The following is a 14,827-nucleotide window of genomic DNA, read 5'->3' on the forward strand; positions in this document are numbered from 1 at the left end:
AGAGAGAGGGAGACAGAGAATCCCAAGCAGGCCCTGCACTGTCTGTGCAGAGCAGGGCTCAATCCTGTATGATCATGACCTGAACCGAAATCAAGAGTCAGACATTTAACTGACTGAGACACTCCGGCATTCCTAGGAGTTTCTGGAAAGCATCAACTACATTTTTAGATACTCTAAGGTAACAACTATAGCATTTTTCACATAGACTGTATTCAAAATACTCAGCAGAAACTTCATAAATATCTACTGAATTATCTGTTTTGAAATCTTTCCAGTTACCTTAGGATGTAGAATGCACAGAACTACTAAAGTAAGTATTCTGAAATACAAATGTGTTACCTGTTTGTTAGCAAAAATCAGGAGCAAAGCATCTCGGAGTTCTTTCTCTGTTAACAACTTTGCAAGTTCACTGTGTGCTTCACTAACTCTGTCTCTATGACTGCTGTCAACAACAAATACAACAGCTAGCCAAATTAAAAAAAAAAAAAGAATCTAATTAGCCATTGGTTAACTTTAAGTAAATGACCAAATATTTTATGCTCTCGTTATTACATTATGGTTAGTCTACTATCTACTATGTTTTTCAGAAAGGCTGCTCTAACAGCACCTAGCAATACTTAGGAGTATGGCTTCACATAGTTCACATAACTTTTCAGCTCTCTTCATTTCCCCTTCTATACAGGATTTACCATACTTGTTTCATCAAACACAAATTGTTGTGTAAATGAATTAACATAATGAATGTTTTTCTCTTAATGAAAATATACCTCTCAAGATCTCCCTAATGAGGCTACTTGTTAAGTTTTTATTTTAATCACCTGATGCTCATCACAATAAGTGCATTCCTTAATCCTCATCACCTATTTCACCTATCCCCCCCAACCCACCTCCCCTCTAATAACCATCAGTTTGTTCACTATAGTTAAGAGTCTGTTTCTTGGTTTGTCCCTTTTTCCCCCTTTGCTCATTTGTTTCTCAAATTCCACGTGAGTGAAATCATGGTATTTTTCTCTGAATTCTTTCACTTAGCATTATACTCTCTAGCTCCACCCATGTCATTGCAAGTGGCAAGATTTCATTCTTTTTTTTATTTCTGAGTAATATTCCAGTTCACACACACACCACATCTTCTTTATCCATTAGTCAGTGGGTACTTGGGACTGTTTCCATAATTTGGCTATTATAGATGCTGCTGCTATAAATACCAGGGTTCATGTATCCCTTTGAATTAGTGTTTTTGTATTCTTTGGGTAAACACCTAGTAGTGTGATTGCTGGATCATAGGGTAGTTCTATTTATAACTTTTTGAGGAAATACCATTCTGTTTTTCAGTGGATGTACCAGTTTGCATTCCAATCAGCAGTGCAAGAGGGTTCCTTTTTTTCTCCACATCCTTGCCAACACCTGTTGTTTCTTGTGTTGTTGATTTTAGCCATTCTGACAGATGTGTGATGATATCTTATTGTAGTTTTGATTTGCATTTCCCTGATGATAAGTGATGATGAGCATCTTTTCATGTGTCCGTTGGCCATCTATTTGTCTTCTTTGAAGAAATGTCTGTTCATGTCATCTTGTACATTTTTTACTTGGATTATTTGGCTTTTGGGTGTTGAGTTGTAGAAGTTCTTTATATATTTTATTATCAGGTATGTCATTTGTAAATATCTTCTCCCATTCCATAGGCTGCCTTTTAATTTTGTTAATTTTTCCTTTGCTGTACAGGAGCTTTTTATTTTGGTGTAGTCCCTACAGTTTATTTTTCTTTTTATTTTCCTTGCCCCAGGGGACCTATCTAGAACAAAATTGCTATGGCCAATATCAGAGAAATTACTATCTGTGCTCTTATCTAGGGTTTTTATATTTGTTGGTCTCACATTCAGGTCTTTAATCCATTTTGAATTTATTTTGATGTATGGTTTAAGAAAGTGGTCCTGTTTCATTCTTTTGCAGTCGCTGTCCAGTTTTCCCAACTAAAGTGATTATCTTTTTCCCAATGGATATTCTTTCCTGCTTTGTCAAATATTAGTGGACCATAACAGATGTGGGTTCATTCTGGGGTTCTCTCTTCTGTTCCATTGATGTATTTGTCTATTTTATGCCAGTACCATACTGTTTTGGTTATTAAAGCTTTGTAATATAACTTAAGAGTCCAGAACTCTGATGCCTCCAGCTTTGCTTTTATTTTTCAAGACTGCTTTGGTTAGTTGGGCTATTGAGGTCCCATACAAATTTTAGGATTGTTTGTTCCAGCTCTGTGAAAATGCTGATGTTATTTTGATAGGTATTGCTTTAAATCGGTAGATTGCTTTGGGTAGTATGGACATTTTAACATTATGTGTTTTTCCAATTCATAAGCATGCGATGTGTTTCCATTTCTTTGTGTCATCTTCTATTTCTTTCATCAGTGTTTTATAGTTTTCAGAGTACAGGTCTTTCATCTGTTTGCTTAGGTTTACTCCTAAGTATCTTATTATTTTGGGTGCGATTATAAGTAGGTTTGTTAATTTCTCTTTCTGCTGCTTCATTATTGGTGTATAGAGATGCAACAGATTTTTGTACACTGATTTTGTATCCTATGATTTTACTGACTTCATTTATCAGTTTTTTGGTGGAGTCTTTCGGGTTTTCTATGTATAGTGTCATGTCATCAGCAAATAGTGAAAGTTTTACTTCTTCCTTACTGATTTAGATACTTTTTATTTCCTTTTTTGTCTGATTGCTGTGGCTAGGCCTTCCAGTACTATGTTGAATAAAAGTGGGGAGAATGGACATCCTTGTCTTGTTCCTGACCTTAGAGAAAAGGTTCTCAGTTTTCCCCATTGGAGATGATGTTAGGTGTGGGTTTTTCATAGTTGGCCTTTATTATGTTGAGGTATGTTCCCCCTAAACATACTTTGTTGAGGGTTATCATTAATAGGTGTACTTTGTAAAGTGTTTTGCATCCATTAAAATGATCATATGTTTCTTATCCTTTCTGTTACTGATGTGATATATCATGTTGATTGACTTGTGAATATTGAACCACACTTGCAACCCAGGAATAAATCCCATTTAATCATAGTGAATAATTCTTTTAATGTACTGTTGGATTCAGTTTGCTAGTATTTTGTACAGGATTTTTTGCAGATGTGCTCAGAAATATTGGCCTGATATTTTTAAAAGATATATAAGATATAGATGAAAAAAAGGTATTTCTCTTTTTCAGTGGGATCCATCTGGTTTTGGTATCAAGGTAATGCTGGCCTCATAGAATGAATATGGAAGTTTTCCTTTTCTATTTTTTGGAATAGTACGAGAAGAACAGGTACTAACTCTTCTTTAAATGTTTCGTAGAAGTTGCCTGTGAAACTATCTGTCTGGTCTTGGACTTGTGCTTACTTTTTGATTACTGATTCAATTCCTTTCCTGGTATTCAGTCTGTTCAAATTTTCTATTTCATCTTCCTTCAGTTTTGGTAGTTTATATGTTTCTAGGAATTTATCCATTTCTAGGTTGTCCAACTTGTTGACACATAGTATTTCATAACATTCTTTTATAATTGTGTTTCTGTGGTGTTTGTTGTTATTTCTTTTCTCTCATTTGTGATTTTATTTACTTGGGTCCTTTCTCTATTTTTCTTGGTAAGGCTGGCTAGGGTTTATCAATTTTATTGGCTTTCAAAGAGCCAGTTCCTGGTTTCACTGATATGTTCTATTGTTTTTTTCATTTCTAGATCATTTATTTATTGTCTAATTTTATTATTTCCTAACTTCTACTGGTTTCGGACTTTGTTCTTTTTCTACCTCCTTTAGGTGTAAGATTAGGTTGTTTATTTGAAATTTTTCTTGTTTCTTGAGGTAGACCTGTATTGCTATAAACTTCCCTCTTAGAACCATTTTTGCTGCATCCCAAAGGTTTTGAACCATTGTGTTTTCATTTTCATTGGCTTCCATGTACTTTTTTACTTCTTTTATTTCCAGGTTGACCCATTCATTGTTTCATAGCATATTATTATTTTTTAATTTTTTTTAAATGTTTTTATTTATTTTTGAAGGAGAGAGAGACAGAGCATAAGCCAGGGAGGAGCAGAGAGAGACATAGAATTTGAAACAGGCTCCAGGCTCTGAGCTGTCAGCACAGAGCCCGACGTGGGGCTCAAACTCATGAACCGTGAGATCATGACCAGAGCTGAAGTCGGACGCTCAACCGACTGAGCCACCCAGACGCTCCTTGTAGCATATTATTTAACCTCTATGTATTTGTAGTCTTTCCAGATTGTTTCTTGTGGATGACTTCTAGTTTCATAGCAATGTGGTCAAAATAGATGTGTAGAACCTCAATCTTTTTCAATTTGTTGAGATTTGTTTTATGGACTATGATACTACTTGTTCTTTGATTACCATTTCCCTTTCCAAAAAAATAGTCTAAATAAATCACCACCTTTATCTCTCCCAAGTATTCTCTCTAGGTGCCTAGCACAGCACTTCCCACATATATTGTATTCAAAACACACAGCAGAAACGTCACAAGTATCTACTGAATTGACTCTCTTTTGAAATCCTTCCAGCTACCTTATGTAGCTAAACATTCTATCAACCATTTCTCATGTTTAAAAGCCCATTTTCCCCCTATTAGTCAATGGCTTATACTAAACTAAGCATCAAAAATCCCCAAGTAAAAATAATTACTTAGCTTCTCTTCTAGGTGGAAAGTAGGATGACATATGAAATAGGTGGCATGAACAAAAGCTTCATGTTGGGTATATGCAAAAGCATAGAATGTGGCCGAAATATAAATAAATGCTAGGTGGAATATGTGGTAAAACACATTTTGGCCAAAAGCAAACCACTGCAGATAACTTATTGTTAATGGAAATAAAGGAATGGAGCTATTGAGATTCCAATGAGATAAATATTTAACTGAATTGAAGAGAGCAGCAGAACCATACACCAAGAATTCTACCCTATATTATGATATTGCCAGTGATCACACTTACATGAACACTAATAATAAAGTGCCAAGATATATATTATGGTTTTATCTCTTCACTGCCAAGATATAAATTATGGTTTTTCATGAAATAAAACAAAGCACATATCCCAGTCTTCTACCTTCACTTTTTAAATAAAATAAACTTCACTAGTTAAATCTATTCCACTGAAAATGGCATCCTAAAATTCTGAAAAATTAAGATACCATTTTTCACTCTTACCTTGGGTATTGAGGTAATAATGTTTCCACAATGGTCTTAATTTGTGTTTTCCACCTACATCCCAAATAGTGAACTTCAGATTTTTGTATTCTACAGTTTCCACATTAAAACCTGTTTGTTAAAAAAAAGTTACTTTAATACTGAACTTATATTTATAATAAGTAACACATCAAACACAGGCAACCCACAGTTTATAACTGTGGTATACAAATTATCTTCATACGGCAATATATACTGCTGCCCAACCAACTCCACTCCTAATAAATCTATATGAGGAATATATACCTTTAACAGCTGTTAGCTCTCTAAACCTCCACCAGGATCCTTAGATCCTGAAACTCAAATAACTGAATGCTCTGCACCACTACTACTCCCTCACCTTGACACCAATCCTTTAATCCTTCCAACTGTCCCACCAATACTCTGTTCTTCCCTTTTATTTATTTATTTTGAGATACAGAGAGAAAGAGAGAGAGAGAAAGTGCACGAGCAAGGGACGGGCAGAGAAAGAGGAAGACACAGCATCCCAAGCAGGCTCTGTGCTATCAGCAAAGAGCCCAATACAGGACTCAATCTCACAAACCGTGAGATCATGACCTGTGCTTGAAATACAGTCTGACACTTAACCGACTGAGCCACCCAGGCACCCCTATTCCTTCTCAATATCCCACCATCCACATTTCAATCACACAGTCACTGAATCTTGCATTTTTTTTTTTCTGACATGGTACTGTCTTAGAGCCAGTAAAGAGCCCACCTCCATGCCATACTGGCATAAAATAAAACCCTCAAGAACTCAGCTGTAAGCTAGAGTTTGTCTATAAAATGTCCATTAAAGTAAAAAGCAATACTCATACTTACCAATTGTTGGAATAGGCTGCATGAATTCATCCTGTTTTAACTTAAACAAAATAGTAGTTTTTCCAGCACCATCTAATCCTAATGTAACAACTCGAATTTCCATTTTTGGTCCAATGTGAACTCTATTGTCCTGTAATTTTTAAAAATTTAAATCTTATTTTGATATAGAGTTAAAAAGTATTGGCAGTTATACTTTTATTTATAATACCTTTGTTAATTATTTCATCTCCTACTCGTTCCTCTGAGAGGAACCTTTATTATTATATTTTTGTATTATAATTTTGGTGCATAGATCTAATTCTTCATAGAACTCAACTGACAAAAACAAAAAACTATAAGCCTGTGTTAACAGGTATACAATGTACAAATATGTAATTTGTGACATCAATAACATAAAGTATGGGGAGGTGGAGCTATAAAACAATAGTTTTTATACACAAATGAAGTTAAAATGTTACCACTTTCAAACAGAATATTATAACAAGATGTTCTTTGTAACAGCAGTGTAAACACACAAAAATCCGTAAGTTATACACAAAGGAAATGAGAAGGAAATCAAACCATGACACTAAAACACCACTGAGACACAGAAGGTAGCAGTAGGAGGAAAGCTACAAGATGACAAAAAAGCTGCAAGATATAAACAAAAAACAGTAACTAAGAAGGCAATATTAAGTCCTTACCTATTAATAATAACTTTAAATGAAATTAACTCTCCAAAAAAAAAAGTTTGACTAAATGGATTAAAAAAACAAGATCTAACAATATGCTATTTACAAGAGACTCACTTCATTTCTAAGAACACAAGAAGGCTGAAAGTAAAAGAAAAGGATATTCCAGACAAAATAGACTTTAAATCAGACTGTTAGTAAGAGACAAAAGGTCATTATATAATGACAAAAGGGTAGATTTACAAAGAACATACAACAATTATGAAAATTTGGATTTTAAATATGGATAGGGGCGCCAGGGTAGATCAGTCAGTTAAGCATCCGACTCTAGATTTTGGCTCAGGTCATGATCTCACGGTTCATGAGACTGAGAACTGAGTCAAGCTCTGTGCTGACAGTGTGGAGCCTGCTTGAGATTCTCCCTCAGCCTCTCCATGTGTATTTGTGTGTGTGTGTGTGTGTGTGTGTGTGTGTGTGTGTGTGTACATACACACACATATGGATAAAGGTCCCAAACATGAGATCCAAAAATAGAAAACTCTTAGAAGAAAACACAATGCAAAATTTTCTTGATAATGGATTTGGAGTGATTTCCTGGATATAACACCAAAAACACATTCAACTAAAGCAAAAATAGACAAATCGGACCATGTCAATCTTAAAAACTTCTGTGAATCAAAGGACACTACCAAGAGAGTGAAGAAGCAACCTACAGAATGGGAGAGAGTATTTGCCAATCATATATGTAATCATGGACCCCTATCCAGAATATATAAGGAACTCCTAAGGCTCAACAACAACAACAAAAATCAAATAATTTAAAAACAGGCAAGGAACTTGTACAAAATTTCTCCAAAGAAGATATAAAATGGCCAATAAGCATGTGAAAAGCTCAACTTCATTAATCATCAGAGAAATGCAAACCAAAACCACAATGAGATATCACCTCACACCCAGCAGGATGGCTACAATCTAAAACAAGAACAGGGGCACCTGGATAGCTCAGTGGGTTGAGTGTGTGACTCTTGACTTTGCCTTGGGTCATGGTCCCAGGGTCCTGGGATTGAGCCATACATCAGACTCTGCACTGAGCATGGAGCCTGCCTAAGATTCTCTCTCTCCCTCTGCCTCTCTCCCCAACTTGTGCACTCTCTCTCCCCCTCTCTAAAATAAAAAATAAAGAAAACAAAAACAAAAATTAACATGTGTTGGTGAAAATGTGGAGAAATTGCAACCCTTGTGCACTGTTGGCAGGAATTACAATATGGTGCAACCACTATGGAAAACAACATTTCCTCAAAAAATAAAAAAAATTAAAAATAGAACTACCATATCCAGTAATTTCATTTCTGGATCTATATCCCAAAGAAATAAAAGCAAGATCTCAAAGAGATAACTGAACACCCATGTTCACAGTAACACACTATTCACAGTAGCCAAAATGTGGAAGCAACCCCAATGTCCATCAGTAGATGAATGCATAAACAAAAGGTGGTATATACAAACAATGAAGTATTATTCAGCCTTAAAACAGAAGAAAATTCTGTCATACGCCACAATATGCGTGAACTTTGAGCATACTATACTAATTGAAATCAGCCAGTCACAAAAAAGACAACTACTATATGGTTCTATTTATATGAGATATTCAGAATAGTCAAATTCAAAGAGAAAAAAATAGAATGGTAGTTACCAACAGATGGTGAGAGAGGGGAAAAGGAGACTTATTGTTTATATGGTGTGGAGGTTCAGTTTTTCAAAATTAAAATTCCTAGAGATCTGTTTCACACAATGTGAATATACTTAACAATACTGAACTGTGTAATTAAAAATGGTTAAGATGGTAATTTTTTGTATTTTTACCACACGACACACAAAAATATGGTATATATGCACAATACAGTACCTTGAGGTTGTAAAAAGTAATAGAAAATATCACATACTACTGCTATGGAGTAATCTCCAGGACATACAAGTATGTCAAAAGAACATCGTGGAGAAATGTGTAATGTAGTTTACCTTTAAATGTGATCAAAGTGCATACAAATATATAGATGTATTTCTCTATATTTTTTAAATGATGAATAAAATTAAGAAAAAAACTCTTTTTTTTTTTTTTTAAGTTTTTAAAGTTTATGTATTTTGAAGAGAGAACAAGCATGGAAGGAACAGAGAGAGAAGGAGAGAAACAGAATCCCAAGCGGGCATCGCACTATCAATGAGGAATCCAATGTGGGGCTTGAATTCATGAATCCAAGATCATGACCTGAGCCCAAATCAAGAGTCAGACACTCAAACGACTGAGCAACCCAGGAGCCCCAAAACTAGGAAAAAATTCTTTATGGTTTTCTATGAAGAAAGGAGGGAAAATGTGGAGGGGTCAGGGATAGAAGCTAGACTTCTCTAAATGAATTCTGCTTTGTAGATTTGACTCTGGACTATGTAAATGTTTCACATAATTATAAAACAAGATTAAGTTTTGGGGTGCCTAGGTGGCTCGGTCAATTAAATGTTTGACTCTTGATTTCAGCACAGGTTATGATCTCACTGTCGTGAGATTGTTGCCAGTGGAGACTGCTTGGCGTTCTTTCTCCCTCTCTCTCTGCCTCGCCCCTGCTTGTGCACATGCTTGCACACACCCTCTCTCTCTCTCTCTCTCTAAAAACAAATAAATAAACTTTTAAAAAAGAACAAGATTAAGTTTAAAAAAAAAAAGTACCTAAAAAGAGAAAGCAAAATTAAATACATGAACCTTTTAAATTAGGGGGAATTCAGTTTAAAAGAGACCAAAACACAACAACCAAATGTCAAGTATAAGCCTTATTTAGCTGGATTCTGTTTCCAGAAAAAAACAAAAAAATTTAACCATCTGGGAAATTTCAATAACTAACTGGATAATGGTTAATATTAGAGATTATTAATTTTTTTAGGTTTTATAACAGTATTTTGGTTATGTATTTTTTTAAAGCCTTTACCTTTTAGAAATACACACAAAAATATTTCATAGATGAAATATGTTGGGGTTTATTTCAAAATAACCTCGGAGACTGCAGATAGAAAGGGGAATGGGGATAAGGACAGATGAAATTAAAAACTGGGAGTAAAGATGGCCGAGTAGTACAGGGACCCTGAGCTTGTCTTGTCCCCTGAAACATAGCTAGATCAGCATCAAACCATTTTGAATACCTAGGAAATTGATGGATGGCAAAGAAAAGCACTACCCCTGAAAGTAGCTGGAAAGAGAGAAACAGTGAAAATACTCACAGAGGACTTGACAAGAAATCTATTCCCCAAAACCAGTGACAAGGAGAAAGGAGAGTGTTTCAATATCACCAGAATTCTACAAACAGTGGAGTGCAGAGTCTGAAGGTTCAGAGCTCAGTGCCTGCCACTGCTCTGGTGAGGAAGCAGGGCGAATCCCCAGGAGCAGGCAGTGAGTCTGAGGGGTCTGTGTGCCACATGAGGAGAACCAGTTCCCCTGCTTGGAGTGCATTTGGTAGATGCCATATAGCCTTCTTGTGGGCAAAAGTCCCAGCAGACCCCTGAGAGCAGCCACGTTTTCTGGTACTGGGACAAAGATGCCAGAGTGCAGCAAAACCTGGCATTGGTTGTGTGTTGTGATCTCCATAAACTGAGACTCTAATTAAAAATTACATGGAAGCCAATGAAAATGAAAACACGACAGTCCAAAATCCTTGGGATGCAGTGTAGGTGGTCATAAGAGATAAGTATATAGCAATCCAGGCCTTCCCAAAGAAGGAAAAAAGGTCTCAGAAACACAACCTAACTTACACTTAAAGGAGCTGGAAAAACAACAGCAAATAAAGCCCAAAACCAGCAGAAGAGAAATAATAGATTAGAGCAGAAATCAATTATTGAAATAAAAAAAAAAAAAACAGTAGAACAGATAAATGAAACTAAGTGCTGGTTCTTTGAAAGAATTTTTAAAAATTGATGAACACCTAGCCAGATTTATCAAAAAGAAAAAGGGCCTGAATAAATAAAATCACGAATTAAAGAGGAGAGAGCACAACCAACACCACAGAAATAAAAACAATAATAAGAGAATATTATGAATAATTATATGCCAACAAGTTGGGCAATTTGGAAAAAAGGGATAAATTCCTAGAAGCATATAAACTACCCCAACTGAAGAATAAATAGAAAGTTTGAACAGACCCATAATCAGTAAAGAAATTGAATCAGCAATGAAAAATCTCCCAACAATCAAGAGTCCCAAGCCAATGGCTTCCCAGAGGCATTCTACCAAACATTTACACAAAAGTAAATACCTATTCTTTTGAAGCTAGTCCAAAAAATAGAAATGGAAGGAAAACTTCCAAACTCATTCTATGAGGCCAGCTTTACCCTGATCCCCAAACCACACAACAGCCCTCCAAAAAAGAAAATTACAGATCAATTTCCCTGATGAACATGGATGCAAAAATCCTCAACAAGATATTACTAAATCAAATCCAACAATACTTTAAAATAATTCTTTACCATGATCAAATGGAATTTATTCCTGGGCTGTAGGGCTGGTTCAATGTCTGTAAATCAATCAATGTGATACATCACACTCATAAAGGAAACAATAAGAATCACAGGATCCTTATCCTGTGCAAAAAAAAGCATTTAACAAAATACTGCATCCTTTCTTGATAAAAACCCTCAGGAAAATATGGACAGAAGGAGCATACCTCAACATCATAAAGACCATATGCAAAAGACCTGCAATATTAACCTCAATGAGGAAAAACTGAGAGTTTTTCCCTTAAGGGCAGGAACATGACAGGGATGTCTATTCTCAAGACTGTTGTTCAATGTTGTACAGGAATTCCTAGCCTCAGAGAACAAAAAAGAAATAAAAGGCATCCAAACTGGCAAGGAAGAAGGCAGACTTTCACTCTTTGCAGACAACATGATATTCTACTGGAAAACCTGAAAGACTCCACCAAAAAACTGCTAGAACTGATACATGAAGTCGTAGGATATGAAGTCAACATACTGAAATCTGTTTCATTTCTATGTGCCAATAACGAAGCAGCAGAAAGACAAATCAAGGAATCGATCCCATGTACAATTGTACCAAAAACCATAAGATATCTAACCAAAGAGGTAAAAGATGTGTATGCTGAAAACTATAGAAAGCTTATGAAAGAAATTGAAGAAGACACAAAGGAATGGAAAAATATTTCATGCTCCTGGATAGGAAGAATACTGTTAAAATGTCTATACTACCCACTCTACACATTCAATGCAATCCCTGTCAAAACAACACCAGCATTCTTTACAGAGCTAGAACAAACAGTTCTAAAATTTATATGGAACCATAATAGACCCCAAATAGCCAAACTAATACTGAAAAAGAAAACCAAAGCTGGAGGCATCACAATTCCAGACTTCAAGCTGTATTACAAAGCTGCAATCATCAAAACAGTATGGTACTGGCACAACATCAGACATATAGATCAATGCAACAGAACAGAGAACCCAGAAATGGACCCACAAATGTATGGCCAACTAATCTTTGACAAAGCAGGAAAGAATATCCAATGAAAAATTTTGCTGGGAAAAGTGGACAGCAACATGCTGAAGCAGATCACTTTCTTACACCATACACAAAAATAAACTCAAAATGGATGGAAGACCTAAATGTAAGACAGGAAACAATCAAAGCCTAGAGGAGAAAACAGGCAACAACCACTTTGACCTTGGCCACAGCAACTTCTTACTAGACAGGTCTCTAGAGGCAAGGGAAACAAAATAAAAAATTAACTATTGGGACCTTATCGAAATAAAAGGCTTCTGCACAGCAAAGGAAACAATCAGCAAAACTAAAAGGCAACCAACAGAATGGGAGAAGATATTTGCAAATGACATATTGGACAAAGGATTAGTATCCAAAATCTATAAAGAATTTATCAAACTCGGGGTGCCTGGGTGGCTTGGTCGGTTAAGCGTCCGACTTCGGCTCAGGTCATGATCTCACAGTCCATGAGTTCGAGCCCCGCGTTGCGCTCTGTGCTGACAGCTCAGAGCCTGGAGCCTGTTTCAGATTCTGTGTCTCCCTCTCTCTCTGACCCTCCTCCGTTCATGCTCTGTCTCTCTCTGTCTCGAAAATAAATAACCATTAAAAAAAATTTTTTTTTAAAAATTTATCAAACTCAACACCCAAAAAACAAATAATTCAGTGAAAGAAATGGGCAAAAGACATGAACAGACACTTTTCCAAAGACAACATCCAGATGGCTTTACAGACACATGAAAAAATGCTCAACATCACTCATCACCAGGGAAATACAAATCAAAACCACAATGAGATACTACCTCACACCTGTCAGAAAGGCTAATATTAACAACTCAGGAAACAAGAGATGTTGGAAAGGATGTAAAGAAAGGAAAACAGTCTTGCACTGCTGATGGGAATGCAGACTGGTATAGACACTCTAGAGAACAGTAAGGATGTTCCTCAAAAATTTAAAAAGTGCTACCCTACAACCTAGCAATTGCACTACTAGGTATTTATTCAAAGCATACAAAAATACAGATTCAAAGGGGCACATGCACCCCAGTATCTATAGCAGCACTATCAATAATAGCCAAATTATGGAAAGAGCTCAAATGTCCATCGAATGATGAATGGATAAAGAAGATGTGGTTTATACATACAATGGAATACTACTTGGCAATGAGAAAGAATGAATTCTGGCCATTTGCAGCAACATAGATGGAACTGGAAGGTATTATGCTGAGTGAAATAAGTCAGAGAAAGACATATCATATGTTCTCACTCATACATAGATCTTGAGAAATTAAACAGAAGACCTTGGGGGAGGGGAAGGGGGAAAAAAAGTTACAGAGAGGGAGAGAGGGAAACCATAAGAGACTCCTGGATACTAAAACAAACTTAGGGTTGATGGGGGAGTGGGGAAGAGGGGAAAGCGGGTGATGGGCATTGAGGAGGGCACTTGCTGGGATGAGCACTGGGTGTTGTATGGAAACCAATTCGTCAATGAATTATATTAAAAAAAAGAAGATGTGGTATATATACACAATGGAATACTACTTGGCAACCAAAAAGAATGAAATCTTGCTACTTACAACAATGTGGATGCAATGGGAATGTATTATGCTAAGCAAAATAAGTTAGTCAGAGACAGAAAAATATCATATGATTTCACTCATATGTGGAATTTAAGAAACAAAACATGAATGTAGGGGAAGGGAAGGAAAAATAAGATAAAAACAGAGACGGAGGCAGGCAAACCATAACAGATTCTTAAATACAGAGAACAAACTAAGGGTTGTTGGAGGGGAGGGGGTGGGGGTGGGCTAAATGGGTGATGGGCAGTAAGGACAGCACTTGTTAGGATGAGCAATGAGTGTTATATAAGTGATGAATCACTAAATTCTACTCCTGAAACCATTATTACACTATATGTTAACTAACTTGGATTTAAATAAAGAAAAAAAGGGGTTTTAATTGTCAAAGTAGATGATGGGTACAGGGAGATTCATTATACCACTTTTCATTTTCCAATGATGAAAGTTTAAAAAAAAAACAACAAAAAACCATGAATTTCTTAATTGTCTCTTCAAGGTGATTATCATGGAATATAAAACAATCATGATCTGTCAGAAACCACACCTAAAAATGAAATATAGTACATTACCTTTGTAAAAGTGACAGGGATGCTGGCATCCAATTGAATGTGATCTGCAACCTCTGTAAACTGCTGCTGCTGTTTTTGCAATGTTTCCAGTAACCTTGTAATTTCCTGTTTTGCCAAAACAACTCTACAATCATCCTAGAAAAGAGAATACAGTTTTCCTGTAAACTTATTACAGAAATAAGGGAAAAAGAGATATCACCAAAACTCAAGAAAAGTTCATCTAACATCATAGTATTAAAGGTTAACTTAAATGTAAATTTAACTAGGATAATAATAATAAGTGGGCATTAATAAATAATTTAAGACCCTTTCAAGAGAAGAAAAGATAAATAAATTGTGGTATATTCACAAAGGCCACAATGAGAATGAGCCACAATTATACCTGATGATTTGAATTTCACAATGTCAAATAGAAGAAAGGACATGAA

At 35.8% G+C, this 14,827-nt stretch overlaps 1 protein-coding gene across 2 annotated transcripts in view; it reads right to left on the reverse strand.

The window, feature by feature from the left end:
• Positions 1-14,827, reverse strand: part of TRIM23 (tripartite motif containing 23) — a 36,032-nt gene that overhangs the window by 4,152 nt on the left and 17,053 nt on the right. The window contains exons 7-10 of one of the 2 annotated variants that reach the window (XM_006927759.5): positions 14,400-14,534; positions 6,053-6,182; positions 5,192-5,302; positions 340-464 (exon numbers count right to left, since the gene is read on the reverse strand). In XM_006927759.5, coding sequence (XP_006927821.3) covers positions 340-464; positions 5,192-5,302; positions 6,053-6,182; positions 14,400-14,534 — 501 coding nt within the window. The remainder of the gene's footprint in view (positions 1-339; positions 465-5,191; positions 5,303-6,052; positions 6,183-14,399; positions 14,535-14,827) is intronic. The other variant, XM_019834938.3, reaches the window with a different exon arrangement.

The sequence above is a fragment of the Felis catus genome, chromosome A1, assembly GCF_018350175.1.
Source record: "Felis catus isolate Fca126 chromosome A1, F.catus_Fca126_mat1.0, whole genome shotgun sequence".
NCBI classification, from domain to species: domain Eukaryota; kingdom Metazoa; phylum Chordata; class Mammalia; order Carnivora; family Felidae; genus Felis; species Felis catus.